General features: G+C 44.9%; 1 protein-coding gene across 1 annotated transcript; it reads left to right on the top strand.

Moving 5' to 3' along the window:
* Positions 1 to 2,472: 2,472 nt before the first annotated feature.
* Positions 2,473 to 9,540, top strand: TSPO2 (translocator protein 2). Its single transcript, XM_074936177.1, has 4 exons — positions 2,473 to 3,258; positions 4,938 to 5,164; positions 5,935 to 6,073; positions 6,575 to 9,540. The coding sequence occupies exons 2-4, from the start codon at positions 4,992 to 4,994 to the stop codon at positions 6,755 to 6,757; spliced, it is 495 nt and encodes a 164-aa protein (XP_074792278.1). The 5' UTR covers positions 2,473 to 3,258; positions 4,938 to 4,991; the 3' UTR covers positions 6,758 to 9,540.
* Positions 9,541 to 15,749: the final 6,209 nt, after the last annotated feature.

The raw sequence follows: 15,749 nt of genomic DNA, 5'->3' as shown, positions 1-15,749 counted from the left end.
TAGTGCCCATCCCAAATGCTGGAGGCTGGTACAAAGGCTTGTTTACATGTAGCGCACTTAAAGGTACAATGTAGGAGGCTGAGTTTGCAAATGCTGCCATAAAACACGAGGGGGAAATATTCTCTCTGAATGGACCAATTGGGTGGGTGTGCTGTGGGCCCAGCAAAAACACGCAGAATGGCTTTGCTTTTTCCTGTAAAGGCCTCTTGTTCAGGACATTGACAGCTGGGCACTCAGTGGGGCTTTAGGCCTCTAAAACAACTTAAGGATTGCATTAATAAACAAAGGAAACATTGAGTTTGGAATGGAAGCTTATTTAGCACACTTTTTAAAACAAGGACCCATTTAGTGATTGCACAAAACTGCTCATTAGAGCGATATTCATAAGCTATTATTTTATTATTTTTAACTAACCTCCCCCCAAATAAAAAATGTTGTCTACACCCCCTGTCTCTGGCTCATACCTGCTGTGAGTCGAATTCACTGACAAAGGCTGCTTTGTAAACAGTACCTTGTTCTGACTTGCCCAAGATCCTTTCTCTGGCAGAAAGGCGGAGGGTGTCAAAGAGAGAAAGAAAAACTAACAGCAGGGAAAGAAATGTAAAAATCCCAAATGCACAGGACCAGGTCCTCAGCTGGTATAAATCGGCATATCTTTGTAGAAGTCAATGGAGCTGTTTCTGTGCACACTAGCTGAGGATTTAAACTGACTGATGAACAGGGCCCTAGCAAATTCACAGCCATGAAAAACGCATCACGGACCGTGAAATCTGGTCTCCCCCCATGAAACCTGGTCTTTTGTGTGCTTTTATCCTATACTATACATATATCATGGGGGAGACCGGTGTTTCTCAAATTGGGAGTCCTGTCCCAAAAGGAAGTTGCGGAGGGGGTGCCGCAAGGTTATTTTAGTGGGGGGGTCATTGTATTGCCACCCGTATTTCTGTGCTGCTGCCTTCAGAGCTGGGCAACCGGAGAGTGGCGGCTTTTGGTCAGGCGCCCAGCTCTGAAGGCAGCGCCCCGCCAGCAGAAGCGCAGAAGTAAGGGTGGCAATACCCTACCAGGCCACCCGTACTTCTGCGCTGCTGCCTTCAGAGCTGGGTGGCCGGAGAGCGGCAGCTGCTGACTGAGGGCCCAGCTCTGCAGGCAGCAGCGAAGAAGTAAAGGTGGCAATACCATGCCGTGCCGTACTTACTTCTTACATACGTACACATAGTGCCATTGTGCCAGCTATATGCCTACACAGGGAAATTCTCCATGGCCAGTTACAGAGGTTTTATAGCTTCTGTGCCAGTGAAGCCAGGGCTCTCATGAACTGGGCCATTAATTTTTTAGATGAAATATTTAATTTCACCAGCATCCTAATCTGTAAAATGAGCTAGGAATTTGACAGACCCAGGCCTAGGTATGATCTGGGTTATACCGAAATCCATCAAGTAGCAGATTACTCTGAACAGTGATCTTTTTGCACCTTGTCCCTGGGAAGGAAACACTGGCAGCTAAAAATTGTTGACAGAGAACTTTCCAGCGTAGTCATGAAGGAAGCATGAGCCAGTGATCTGCATTATTCCTACTCGACTGGAACATCAGCAGCCAACCAGCTGATCGCACTAGAAACTGCTCTGTCATGCACAATAGCAGCATTGTTGAATGATGGGCTTTTCCATTTCCATCTTCATCGGGGTGGGATCCAAAAATGAGATGCAAGTGGCTATTGTTCAATTAATGTATGTGTTGCATGTCTTATTTTACAGTGATAATTTAATTACCCTATGGAAACACAACACTTCAATGGAGCTACGCTGATTTACAGCAGCTAAGGGAATGACTACACTGCAATAAAAGACCCATGGTGCGGCCACTGCTGGGCCAGGTCTGCTGACTCAGATTCATGGGGCTCGGGCTGCGGGGCTATAAAATTGCAATGTAGATATTTGGTCTCCAACTGGAGCCCGGGCTCTGAGTCCCTGTGAGTGGGGAGGGTTTAAAAACCCAGAGTGTAGCCCAAGCCTGAACATCTACACCACTATTTTTAGCCCCGCAGCCTGCGTCATCTGACCTGGTCTTTGAGACTCAGTGCCGCACAGTGTAGACGTACGCTAAGAGTCTGGGTTTCTCCCTACCCTTCGCAAAACAGTAATTTTCTTCTGCTCCTTCTGAGTGCAATAAAATTAAAGGATCTGACTGGGTCTGCGTTATAATGGAAATATTACACTCCCCCAAGAGACATTAACATTGCTTCAGACCATGAAATTCAGGTAATGACCCATAGCAGAAGTGAATTAGTGTTTAATTCTCCATCCCTTGCAGGCAGCCTCCTAATGATTTCTAGGTCTCTCCCTCCCTCCCTCCCTCTGCCATTTAACGTGCATTGTAATGTCTTTACTTTAGATTCAAGAGGCTTTTGCCAATTTTGGCTAAGAGGGAAGTGGAAGGGAGATCACAGAGAGCCTCTGGTTAATGAAAGTTCTGATATACAGCACATGGATGATTAAAACTGCAGACACCCATTCACACACAGAGAGTATGTTCTCTCTCTCACTCACACACTGTTGTACATAGAGAAGACAGACTTGCACTGGGCCAGCTCCTGAGCTAGTGCAAATCAGCATAGCTCTATTGATATCCATAGAGTTACTCCAATTTACACCAGATGAGGATCGGGCCATCTGTCTCTCTCATTAATGCACTAGCACACAAATACACAATCCCACATACAGGACACATTCTCACCGACATACAAGTTCTTCACATAACACTCATACACATACACACTCTTACATGCACAAACACTCATATATACACCATTCACGCATGTTCAAATACTCTACGCATGGTCTCTCATACACAACGCATTCACACCACATACACAAACAGAATAAACACATTCTCTCTCTCTTACACACACACACACACACACACACACACACACACACACACTGACTCTCAGAGGGATTCCCTCATCGGATCAAGCAGAGATGTAGATTCTCACATACTGCCTGAGTGTGTGTGAATTTGACAGGTTGGATCCGCCCTCTGCAGACAGTTACACAAACACCACTGAAGGGATCCTCAATAATTCTTTCAGACTACAGGCTCCACACACACACGCACCCCTTTCTGTGCTACTTCAACGTAACTCCGATGACAATTTCTTCATTGTGTAGAAGCAGGAACAGAGCCAGAGGCTGGCCTCAGAAATCCATCTGTTTGCTTGTTGTGTTTTCCTGGCGAAGGGGGAAAATCAACTGGGAGAAGGTGAGTGAAGGCTGCTGTTCCTACAGATTTAGCCTTGTCAGTATCAGCAGCTGTGTTTCAAATTAGAATGTTATAACAATGAAGTGTCTGTTTCACCCCTTAGTTACTTCAGCAATCTGTAACAAATTAGCCTAGCATTTCCAGTGTTTGTTTGTTTGTTTTGCAAACCCTGGCAGTAACAATTTGCTCTGCTGCAGAGAAATTGAAATGCAGCCTGTGCCCTTATATAATTTTAAATTAGGATCAACTCCTCTTGTTTTGCTCAGCGCAAGGCAGGTTTTCTGGTCCATAAACTGTCTGGTAAAGGTCTTGTTTATTTGCTATGACGCCTGTGTGTATTTGGTCTTTACACTGATTCAGACCTTTGCTTGTTGGCTCCGGGTTTTTAAGATGACCTTTTCTTACATAATATTAATAATGAGTATGGGCTGTCAGCGTTAGTTCTGGATCAAAGTCCGAAACTGAGAAGACTGTTCAGGTCAGTGCTCTTCTCCTGATCTATGTCCCCCGACAAGTGCAAAGTAACAGAATAGATGGATTCCCAGGGACAGTGGTGCTGCAGCTAGGGGTGCAAGGGTTGCTGCCACACCCCCTGCCTTGAAGTAGTAATAACAAACACCAAATACATGGTTTCCATCATCAGTACCCCCACTATAGAAATTGTTCCAGCACCCCTGCCCAGGGACTTTTTTTTCTGAAAGATGTATTCTGAACCTCTTCCCCTGCCCTCCCTTACATTACCAAAGACAACCATCTTTTTGAAGTCTTTTGCTCAGACTCCCACAGTGATGCTAAGCATGATAGGTATGATCTTTTACTGCCAGGAAGAACATTCCACATATTCCTGCAGATTAATGAGATTGGGTTTAAAGTTATGAATGGATCCAAAAAGAAAAGGGTTGGTCCACTGAGAGGCTAGACAGGCACATATCAATCTGCCCCTGAGAGTGAGAAGCATGTTGAGGACTGGGGAACACTTAGCCTTGATGCTAGACATTGCCCATAGTCATGTAACGACTGTGCGACTGTCTTTAAAAAGGGAGGGCGTGTGTAATGGCTAGGGCAGGGGATTGAGACTCGACATTCCTTGGTTCTGTGCCTGGATCTGGAAGGGAATCACTGTATGATCTAGACAAGTCAATCAACCCCTCTGTGCCTCAGTTTACCCCTTTTCGAAATGGGGGGATAAGAATCCCTTTCTGCCTTTCAGGAGAGCAAGAAGAATTAAATAATGTTAGTAAGGCACTTTGAAATATTGTGATGAAAAAACGCTCACTACAGATGTTTATTTAAAATACAAATATATGGTGAGAGATTAGCTGAAGAGAGAAGAAAATGGAGGTCCCACGACAAACTGCCTGTTTTTCCTACTGAGAGCAGCATGCAGCAGAGAGATAATAGCTGCATTGAGAGGTCTAGCAGCATACATGCAGGAGAGTTTGCCCACTCTGTGAGCTGTGGCATTTCGACAAGCACTGAGAAAAGTGTCTTCAGTCCTGTCTTCTAAGGATGGTTTCAATGCAGCCACGTTAGGTAAATAATGAAATTGCAGCAGCCAGTGCAATGACAGGGAGTGGGGATTAGAGTAAAGCTAAGGTCTTGGTCAATATGGAAAGGTCTTGGTCAATATGGAAATAACCAATGTCCTTTGTAAATGATGCTCACTTATTGCTTTTCAGTTACAAAAGGCCCAGACCAGCCACCCAAAGTGCAGTTCAATCCAGTAAGGAGGGATGTGGGCTCATGCTTTTGGGTTCTCTGCCTTGCCTCATATTGGGGGATTTCTCGGCTGGTTCTTGACACGAAAGGAAGTGCCTACTTGGTTTGAAAGCCTGAAGAAACCCTCTTGGCGTCCACCCAACAAAATGTTCCCGGTCATGTGGACTACCTTGTACACAGGCATGGGGTAAGGTTCCGTGTACTACTCCTTCTCTGTACACAGGCATGGGGTGAGGTTCCGTGTACTACTCCTTCTCTGCTTCTGTGGGTCTTTATCTCTAGGGGAGACGTTACTTCACTCTCCTCCATTGCTCATTTTGGAGCTTTCCTTCTCATGGACCAAGTGGGCAGGAAAGGGACGTTTATTTTCAGAAGAGGAACATAACACCCCACTAGGTATTGAGCTGAGTTCATCGCCTCCACCTGGAACTTTTATTTTTGCCGGGGACTTTGTCTACACTGGGTTTATTTTGCACTGAGGATCACGATGACAACTGCAGAACTTTGAGAACCCAGCTAAGATCAGGGTCCCAATGTGCTAGGCGCTGTATACATACACAGAGACATTCCCTGCCAGATGAACTTACTGCCTAAATAGATAAGAAAGATCATGAGTCTGAGGTGATGCCAGGCCACATATGTAGGTGCACCAATGCTGCGCTGGTGCAAACCCACTACCGCAAGTCACTTTTGCATCAGTGTGGTATGTCTAGACTAGGGGTTGCATCAGTGTAGCTACATTGGTGCAACCCTGCCCCCCCACCCTCAAAACCCAGTGTAGACAAGCCATAAGAGCTGCCTTTGGCTAGGGTGGGATCTGCCCTTGGAGCTGTCTTCCAGTAATAAGAATTCTATGGCGCAAAATCCGGTAGAATAGAATAGTGCCTGATCCCACAGCATCGTGGAGAGAAGCCAGGTGGGACAGCAAAATGTTAATTGTGATTTTCCTCTTCACAGCTATGCTTCATACTTGGTGTGGAGCGACTTAAGGGGCTTCAACAGCAAAGCCATCATCCCACTGGGCCTCTACGGGGCTCAGCTTGCCTTGAACTGGGCTTGGACTCCCCTATTCTTTGGAGCTCATAAGCTAAAACTGGTAACGTGTCTGTGCATATTTGTCTTGTGTTGTCTGTGTCCTGCGCCACTGGTTTGGAGCCTTTAGGAGGGTCCACAGCGAGCCCCAAGTAGTGCTGTACCCTGTGTCAACTGTAAAGGCATCTTAGCAGAGCTCTGCATCTGCTCACACCGCACTTGATTCTAACCCGTGTTATCAGTCCCTCGCATTCCTGACCCGAAAAGCAGGGCGGTTAGGGAGCCAGTGTTCTGGCTGCTGCATTTTTCTGTTAAGAATTTACGGCGAGAGATAAGCCTCCTTGAGTGTCACACCCTAGTCCAACCAGAGGCAGGGCCATGAACTTCAAGGGGGCCACACTATTCATGGATGGCTTATCAGGCTATAAAATACACTGTCAACAGGAGAGTCTATAACAGCCTTACTCTCGCTGGACTGCCTTCGATAAGTGTTACTCTTACAGTGCATAGGGAGAATACGATCCCAGTGGTCGATGCCTCAATCGTTTCCTTCTCTCTTCTTCAGGCTCTGGTGGACATCCTGTGCCTATACGGCCTGGTGCTTGGCACCATGTACTCTTGGTACCCCATTAACAAGATGGCGACAATGCTGATGGTGCCTTACCTGGCCTGGCTGACCTTGGCTTCTTCTCTCACCTTCTGCATCTGGAGGGACAATCCTGAGGAGGAAAAAGGAAAGAGTGACTAAGACAAAGAGAAGCTGGTGAAATAAAGTCATTCTATGAAACCAGTCCATCCTGATGTGGTGGACCAAGAGCTGATAGCCTGGGGGTGGTTAATTTTATTAAGATGGGTACTTGAACATACATATCATTTGCAAAGGGTGCATGGGGAAAATTTTGCACAATGCAATGGGATGTCCCTTTAAGGTTACCATACACCTTTAACCTGAGAACCCCTGCCTCTCTTTTTCTCCAACAATGCTGGGGTTTTGGGGTTACAGCTGTATGGTGGCCTTAAAGGGACACAAGTTAAATCTCATAGGCCAATTTCTGCTCTGTTATGCCACTGTAAATTCAGAGTCACTCCACTAAAGGCAATGGAGTTATTCTGGATTTATATCAGTGCAACTGAGAGCAGAATTTGCTCGCATACATTCAAAAAAATTCTCACCTGTGTGACGAAAAACACCTGAGATGATTAAAACAGGACAATTTTTACAAACCTAATAGCTTTTTGCCATTCCTGCTGTTTAATTTTTGCATAGGACTCAGTTTGGACTTTTTACCATTAGCCATTAACTTCTCACCATCTAGCTCATTACCTGCCTTTCTCTCTGCCGGCGAAATGAAAATGGCCAGGTTCATCTTCCGCTTTTAGTCTATTGTGCTTCTTGGTTCTCATGCCCCTGTACAATGCTGCAATGACTGGAGTACAAATAACTGTACTGAAGGGAAATGTTTATCTGTCCCACCTCCAAAATACCCCTCCCCACAAACCCTCCCCCCACTCTGCATTCACTGAAATAAAACAACCCCCAAACATGGACTGACACATTTATGTTGCTAATATGCTTTGTAAAACCTTCAAACCAACCCCTCTAAATGTTGTGCCTTAAACTACCAGACAGCAGCTGGGATTTTCAAAGGTGCACAAGGGAGTTAGATGCCTAAATCCCATTGAAATTCAGTGGAAATTGAGCACTTGACTCCTTTAAAATCCCAGGCAGTACCACTTTGGCATTTTCCAGGATAGTGGAAGTGGTGCCTGATTCATGGAACAAATAGGCCCATAAGGACCGCTCATGTGAGAAAGTGCTTGCAGTGTAGCCATTTGGGCATGGACTAGAGCCTGGGGTCTAGGACCCTGCGAGGTGGAAGGGGGGAATGAACCACACTGCAATTAAACAGCCCCTTAGCCTAAGCCCTGTGAGCCCGAGTCAGCTGGCACGGGCCAGCCGTGGATGTCTAATTGCAGTGTAGACACACCCTTAGAGCATAGGGTTGCCAGTTTTGGTTGGACGTATTCCTGGAGGTTTCATCACATGACATAATCTTTAACTGAAGATTAATCTTTAATTCCTGGAGAACCCAGGACAATCCTGGAGGGCTGGCAGCCCTATTAGAGGAAGGTCCATTCCAACCTCCCCCATTCTGATCTTTCCTTCTGCTGTCTAGGCATTAGATGTTCCCTGTTTAGAGAGAGGATTTACTATTTTTTTTTAAGAAATAAAAACCATGTATGGATCTCTTTAATGGATCTTTTTACAGGCAGCTGATTGTCAGGGTGAAGGGCATTATTTTGGGTAGTGTAGTTTGAACTGCAGATGTAGAGACGTATTTGCTTTTAATAAAACCAAGATTTTTTGTTTGCAAAAAAAAAAAAATCCATTGTTTGTGGTTCTGGGTTCGCAAAAGGGCTGGGAAAGGTTCAAGGAACCCTGGCTAGAGCCCATGGCTTTTGCACGGAACTCAGAAGGAAGGGGAAATGGCATTAGGCACTAGTTCTGTGAAAGGCTCCAAGGAACCCACTGAACCTTGTGGAAAAAAGCTCCTCAATGCACAGGTTAGAGTAAACGAAACTGCTCACCCCCTGCTCGAGCTGATATGGTAATCTTGTCTTCCACAGGGAGGGAAAGAGGTGATATGCCAATAGGATGGGGCCAGATGGCTGGCCATGAGAAAGGTTATGGAGGAAGCCACATCTCAAATACAGCAGGGACTCCCTTTTCCTCCCTGGGAGACACTAGGCTGGGTTTCTACGCCTTTAATTCAGTAGGGCCAAAAGTTTCCAAAGGGCCCTCTAATTTTGGGTGCCCATCTTGGGCCTGATTTTCAGAGGTACTGCGTTCCCACGACTCCAACTAAAGTGAGTAGGAGCGGCAGGTGCTTGGCTCCTCTGAAAACTAGGCCCACGGTGAAATGAGCATCTACAAATCAAGGCACCTGAAATCAGTGGCTATTTTTGAAAATTTGGCCCTGTACTTCATTTCCTCACCTTGATCCAACCTTGCCATCAGTCCTTTCCACTGGTGAAAGGTATTACACGACACAGCGGATCTCTGCCATAAGGGTAAAGCTTGCTGGGCAGAAGAAAGAGGTTTCTTGAGGACTGTAACCAGGTGGCTCACTCTTGAAGGGCTGGAGGGCTGGGGCTAGCCATCCCTGATTACAGAGTGAGCCACACCTGGGTGACTGTCCTATAAAGAGTAGCAAAAGGCTGCAACGAAGGGGCAATGCTCAGGGATTAGAGATTGCTAGGCGTGAGCATCAGCACTGAAACACCAGCCAGGGAGGGCTGGAAGTGCCTGCCAAAGCAGGAAAGACCCCAGGCAGGAAGGCCTATGAAGAGGAATCATGAGAAACTTTTGTTTGGATGGACTTTTTGGATGGACTTTGAAACTTTATTTTAAAGTTTGTTAATTTAATAAAGCACAACCCGAGAAGGGATGGGAATGGACAAAAGTGTTTTTCAGTTTCTTGAACAGTCTAAGAGGGAAAACTGAGGCAGGATGCTTGTAGAAGGACCCTAGGCCAAGGGGGGGCACACGGGAGGTAGCTGGCCCACTATAGGGACCAACCCAAGACTGAGGGCTAGTCTGGTGAACACGCTCTATGCTGTTGGGTGAGAGCTCTGCCATCAGGATAATTACTCCACCTCCGTGACAGGCAGAAGCTATATCAGCGAGAGAGCACCTCCCACCGACATAGCACTGGTGTGGACAGCGCTTAGGCTACTGGAACTGGCGTCGCTCAGCGGGGTGGCATTTTCACGCCCCTGAGCGACATAATTTATATCGACATAAGCAGTAGTGTAGATCTGCCCTGTGGAATGAACTCCCATAGGAACTAAGGACCAAGACAAACCCCATCACTTCTCCTCCAAGTGCAAGGTGCACTTCTTTGACCTTGACTTCTCTAAACACAGAGTAACACGTGTTAGTCTCTAAGGTGCCACAAGTCCTCCTTTTCTTTTTGTGAATACAGACTAACACGGCTGCTACTCTGAAACGTGTGTGTGTGTGTGTGTGTGTGTATTTTATATATATACAAAAATGCCTAGCTCAATAGAGCTGGCGATGTGCACACCAATATTTACAATAACTGAGGTTTTTTACCAATATTCCCCCTTTCGCATTTCTCCACCAAAATGCTATACCAATAAAATAAAAACCAGCAGGATCTTATTAAAGGGAAAAAGGCAAAATACGACATTTATTGTGAATACAGAAAGAATCATAGTAAGCAGTTAGTTACAGCTATAACATTCCATTCAATCTCATATTTATTCACACAGTCATTCATACGCACACACACACACAGAGGTTCTGCAAGGTTGTTATCATAGTAAGCAGTTAGTTATAGCTATAACATTCCAGTCAATCTCATATTTATTCACACATTCACACACACACACACATTTACACACACACACACACACACACACACACACAGGTTCTGCAAAGTTGTTATCATAGTTACCAGCCTTAGAGTTGCTCATGCCAAGCCACTAGCCAGGTGGCCTGGACATGAGGAGGGAGCAGGGCCTTGTCAGATGCTCATCTGATGCTCCTGGAAGTTGGTTTGCAGAATCAGACCCCCAAAGTTCTCACTTTTTAGAGTCTCTTTTTATAGGAATTTCTTCCTAGGCCAGTCTGTGGGAATTGCTTCATCATGCTGTTACTGAATCAATCAGCAGATGGCACATTCCTGACGGCTCCGTGCTGCCAGATGTTATCTTGTTCTTTGGGTCTCCCATTCTTGAGGCTGTTGGGTGGATTCCAGTCTGCCCTCCGGGGGTCCTCTGGTTATTTCCACTTGACGCCTTCTTCAGCCGATGGACACTGGATTCTTAGGCTGGCACCTCCCTGATCATTCAGTTATTATCCACACCAAGCATCCATCCACATACATCCTCTCTCTCTATTTTAATCACAATTGTTAATACAACAAAAGGGCGGGGAGTCTCTGGGTGCTGTTTCTGTTGTTAGAGTATTGCTTGGAGTCTCTCGCTCTGTGAATTGCTTTGAGAACAGACTCTGTCTTAGAATGTACTAACGCAATTAGCAGCTTGCAAGTTTCACACACAGAGGGAGAGAAACAGTACCAAAAACCAAGAGACCTCTTAATTAGTAATACCCTGGAATTTAAACTATGGGGAATCAAACTCATTTGTGATTTTAATACAGAACTTCTTTAATATGATCCAACATGGAATGAACTCCCATAGGAACTAAGGACCAAGACAAACCCCATCACTTCTCCTCCAAGTGCAAGGTGCACTTCTTTGACCTTGACTTCTCTAAACACAGAGTAACACGTGCTAGTCTCTAAGGTGCCACAAGTCCTCCTTTTCTTTTTGTGAATACACACTAACTCGGCTGCTACTCTGAAACGTGTGTGTGTGTGTGTGTGTATTTTATATATATACAAAAATTCTCCACCCATTGCACACACTTCTTCCCCTCTGGAGAGGACAAAAGGACAAACACATGACAGATGGTAGTCACACTGTTCAATGCCCTGCTGGACGATGCTCACCTACACAGTGATGAGTGCAATACAGAAACCTACATATGCTTGGCCGAACTTTTATTTTATTGTTTTGTAATTTTGACGGGATAATATCAATGTTTATTTCTAAGAATGTTTTTTTCAATTTTTATCATTTTACATTTTCACAGCGGCACAATTGTATGGCTTTTAAGCATTTTTAAAATGTTTATGAATTTCAGTTTTCACAGTTGGGGAAATTATTGGCGGAGTCAGAAAATGGGGGGGGGTCAGACAATAATTATTTAATGGCAGTCGACAAGATTCAGAAAGTTAAAGCTTTATAACCATTAAAACACAAATTGTCACCATCATATGTCAAAATGTACAAATATCCTTAAACTAATAAGAGCTCAAGCAGCATTTTTCTTACTCCGTTGATCTGTAAATTTCAATTATTATCAGAGGCAGTTTTTTCATTGGTTTGTGTGTGTATGGTGAAATTGGTGTTTACTAATAAAAAATGAATCCTTCCAAGCCTGCAATGGAATAGACATCCCTGGAGACTGAAGTACTCTATGCATCTGTAGAAAGGATCAGATTCTGCTCTCTGCTACGTGGGTGCAACATTCTTTGAAACTACAGGGAGTTGCATCTTCCTAGTTGAGAGCAGAACATGGTCCAACAAGTACAGCATTGACAACACCAGTGCAAGCTCTTTGCCATACATTCATCTATCTATCTATCTAAAGGTTTTTATATAATGCCTAGATAACATGGTGATAGGCACGATATCAAAATGACAATAGATAAGATTAGATTCAAATCTTGGCTTCTCTCCTGAGACAATTAATACCAGTTGTCTGGTGTGGAGCCGAAGAAATGCACTGGGACCAGCTTCTTGCACAAAGCTAAAAGGTTTTATAGGGGGAAACGCTCCCCCTTCTTTCCCTCCAATCTCTCTATCTATCCCTACCTTTAGACTATATCTATGACAAGGACCCTTTGGAAATCTTTGCAGTATGAGGCCTGGTCTTGAAGAGGGGAGGAAGACAGGGAGCAGACAGCTGATGGGCCAAGGGGGCTGAGAGAAGGAAAGCTGGCTCTGCACATCACTGTCGGTGGGGGGTATTTATTTATCGAGTAACGGTAGTTACAGCTGGAAAAACAGGAGGAGGATCACTGCCAAACAATGTATCTAGGGAGATGTTTTGTTACTGCCATCAGCTGTCACCTTGGAATAAAGAACACGTCCCAGCTATGACTAATACAGCCAGTGTCTTATTTCACTCTTGGATCCGGCCAAGGAATGTTTCTCTGGCCTAGGAATGCAATGAACTCCCTAGCAAGATTCTTCTTTGCAGCCAGGTCTCTTCTCCTCCATTCCCAGACTCCTGAATCCCCCTTCAAAATGCTGGATAATGTTATGATCAGATTATAAATACATTTGTAATTATGCAACTAAAATTCTAGCAACTAAATCTCATGCTTCAGGGCAGAAGCTGATCCCTGGCTTGGAGTCAGGAAGGAACTTGTGTGGCATTGCACAACTGGCCAGCTGCATTATGTGTGTGGACTTGGAAGCTGTTTATCTCTAAAACATCAGATGTTGGCCACTGCCAGAGATGGGATACTGGAGTTATGGACCAATGGTCTGATCTGACATATGGCTCCTTTGCTCTCTCACATTTCTTGCAAATATGACGCAAAACCCTTAGCACCTGACTCCTGTTAATGCAAATGGATAACCCTCTGGCTCTCTGACAGGTGAATTGACCCTTTGCGAGTATCCCTCTGGAATGGAGGCTTCAGCATTGGTAGATGATGCCCCCTGTGTGCTCACCATAGGATAAGAGCCACGTGCACACATTTTAACCTCAGAAAATAAATGCTCATGATTAGAAGGCTACTGACAAAGGATCTGAATGGGAGAAAGGTCAAAGGGTTTGGGTGTGTTTTATTATATTTTTTCCCCCACATGAGAAATTAATAAACGGGAAAAAAAGACAAAGAATTTTGTTTGTCAGATGAATTTAAGGGACTGATCCTGCTCCCATTGAAGTTAATGGCAAAGCTCTAAAAGTCTGAGACAAAACCCACAAAAGCCAAAAGGATCAAACCTCCAGTTGCTATCCAGAACTGGGTGTCACCTTAGTGTCCCCACTTACAACTGTCCAGCAACCATTCCCTGTCCTGGCCTGTACCCCCCACAGCTCTGCGTGCGTGTCTCCTCCTTGACCTGCAGTGTTCCCTGTTCCTCCAGCCTGTAATGACAGTAACTGCACATCTGCTGGACCCAGGCCCAAGTCTCCCTCTCTTGACTAGCTGAAGGAAAAATAAATTACTGTGCTGAGCATGACATTACTATGTGCAGTCACTAGGCATGCACCCATACGCACGTATACACACACACGCTTTTGGGGAGCTATCCATTGGTCAAAAAGCCTGGACCAGACCGATGGATGCTTTTCCCCCTACAGTTCTAAAGCAAATGTCAGACTGACAGCATCTCTCTGGCATTCCTTTACATATTTGGCCCAAGCACAGACTGGTGGGGGTTGTGACTACTTAGTGCACTGCCCTAGATGGAACTGTGCAGCAGCTGGGGAAAGGCTGGATGGAACCAGAATCCCAGCAGCACATTCCGGAGATTAGATGAGAGCTCGCATTGATCTTTGCAGTTTGGCTGGGCCAGTGAAAGCTAAAGACTGCAAGAGTAGTGGCACCATGATTAATCTAGCTGTTGAGATCTCCCAGAAATAGAGGCAGTGGGTTGGGGGATACAAGAGAGGACAGGAGTTTTTGTTTAGAGGGTGGGAGGAGAAAAGGAAAGAGCAGTCAGTCATCAGCTGAGGATTCCCATCCCCAAAATCTCTCCCCAAAATGTCAAAGGTGAGAATGACTGGACAAGGGATCTGGAATTTGAACATAGTTACCAGTCAAGAGGAAAAACAATACTCTACCCTCTAGCCAAGGAAAGTATTCCAAGCTTTAAAAAAAAGCATAGGAAAAATTATATATATCCCATGGACAGACTGTCTCAGAACTTCTCAAATCCCTTAGTGTCGTGTTGTCACAATACAATCCACCCCAGAAGTGTCAGTCATCAAATAAACAACTACCACTCACCAAGTTTCAGCAAACAGTGTTGGTGCAGCAGGGTGGTTGCTGTTCTCTGCCCCAGAAGTAGCTGCATTTCAGTGGTGCAGCCTGTGGGGAGTTGGGAAGACCCTTGGGATTCTTTGAGATGCTATAGAAAGGAAAGATCATTGTTAGTAAAGGGACAAAAACTGAACAATGTGCAATAAGAAAAAATAACTGAACAAGTGTGAATGGTCCAAATCCGTCATGATGTGTGGCACCATAAAATTACAGAGGCACTGAATGCAACACCGTGGTTAAAGTTGAATTAAGATTACACTGAAAGCAGAAATTCAGCCTCTTTGATATGTATGCAGAATGCAGTGTATCCTCCCCAAACTTACAGCACTTACTCCTTGAATACAGAGCTAATATTTAATAGCTTGGTTGGCTGAACCTCTGTCATTATGGGTTTGACCTTTAGCACAGCAGTCAAGATGCTGGAGGTTTGATTTCCAACTGGCTCTGGAGGAGTAAAATGTGAATTCACAGCAGCTTCATGCTTCTTATTTATTTTCAACCTAGAGGCATGTCAGGAACTGTTTTCAAAGATTAATCTGTATTCAAGCTCGATTAAGTGAGAAGCACGTGGAATTTGCATCAATTTCCCCTTTAAATTCAGAATGAGATTTTTTTGTGAAATTTGGAAACATTTCACGCCATCCTCAACAGAAAAAAACAAACCTTTCTAGAGGTTACAAGAAACCCAAACAAGCCCTGGGTTCCCCACTTTTGCAGAGCAATACAGACATCCCAAACTTGTATCAATAAAAACTTTATAAACCCCCTAATGCTATTCTACGTGGTCTTTTTAGGATAGCTGGATTCCATGCTAACCTGGTTCAGGCAAAATACAGTAAACACCACCTCAGAACTTCTCCTGAACAATCTCATACTCTACCTCCCACACACTGCACATGTCAGTCCTAGACCCCACTTCCCAATCCCACTGCTGCTTACTCCTGATCTATTACAGTACAACCTCCTGGCCCCACACACAAACTCCAACCTGATCCTCAACCCCACCATAGGCTCCCACTTCCAGTCTCTAGACTGCCTTCCACCCGATGCAATTACTGATCCGGTGTTCGCAAAGGTGGTGTAAAC

Source organism: Natator depressus, chromosome 21 (genome assembly GCF_965152275.1).
Source record: "Natator depressus isolate rNatDep1 chromosome 21, rNatDep2.hap1, whole genome shotgun sequence".
Taxonomy (NCBI): Eukaryota; Metazoa; Chordata; order Testudines; family Cheloniidae; genus Natator; species Natator depressus.
The sequence above is the reverse complement of the archived record's forward strand: the minus strand, read 5'-3'. Positions and strand labels throughout refer to the sequence as shown.

What these genes read in the sequence shown, in the direction of transcription:
- TSPO2 (XM_074936177.1), top strand. Translation starts at nt 4,992, where the DNA reads ATGTGGGCTCATGCTTTTGGGTTCTCTGCCTTGCCTCATATTGGGGGA. An exon ending in ACCTTGTACACAGGCATGGG is followed by an intron (nt 5,165 to 5,934) that starts GTAAGGTTCCGT and finishes TCCTCTTCACAG; the next exon opens with CTATGCTTCATACTTGGTGT. An exon ending in GAGCTCATAAGCTAAAACTG is followed by an intron (nt 6,074 to 6,574) that starts GTAACGTGTCTG and finishes TCTCTTCTTCAG; the next exon opens with GCTCTGGTGGACATCCTGTG.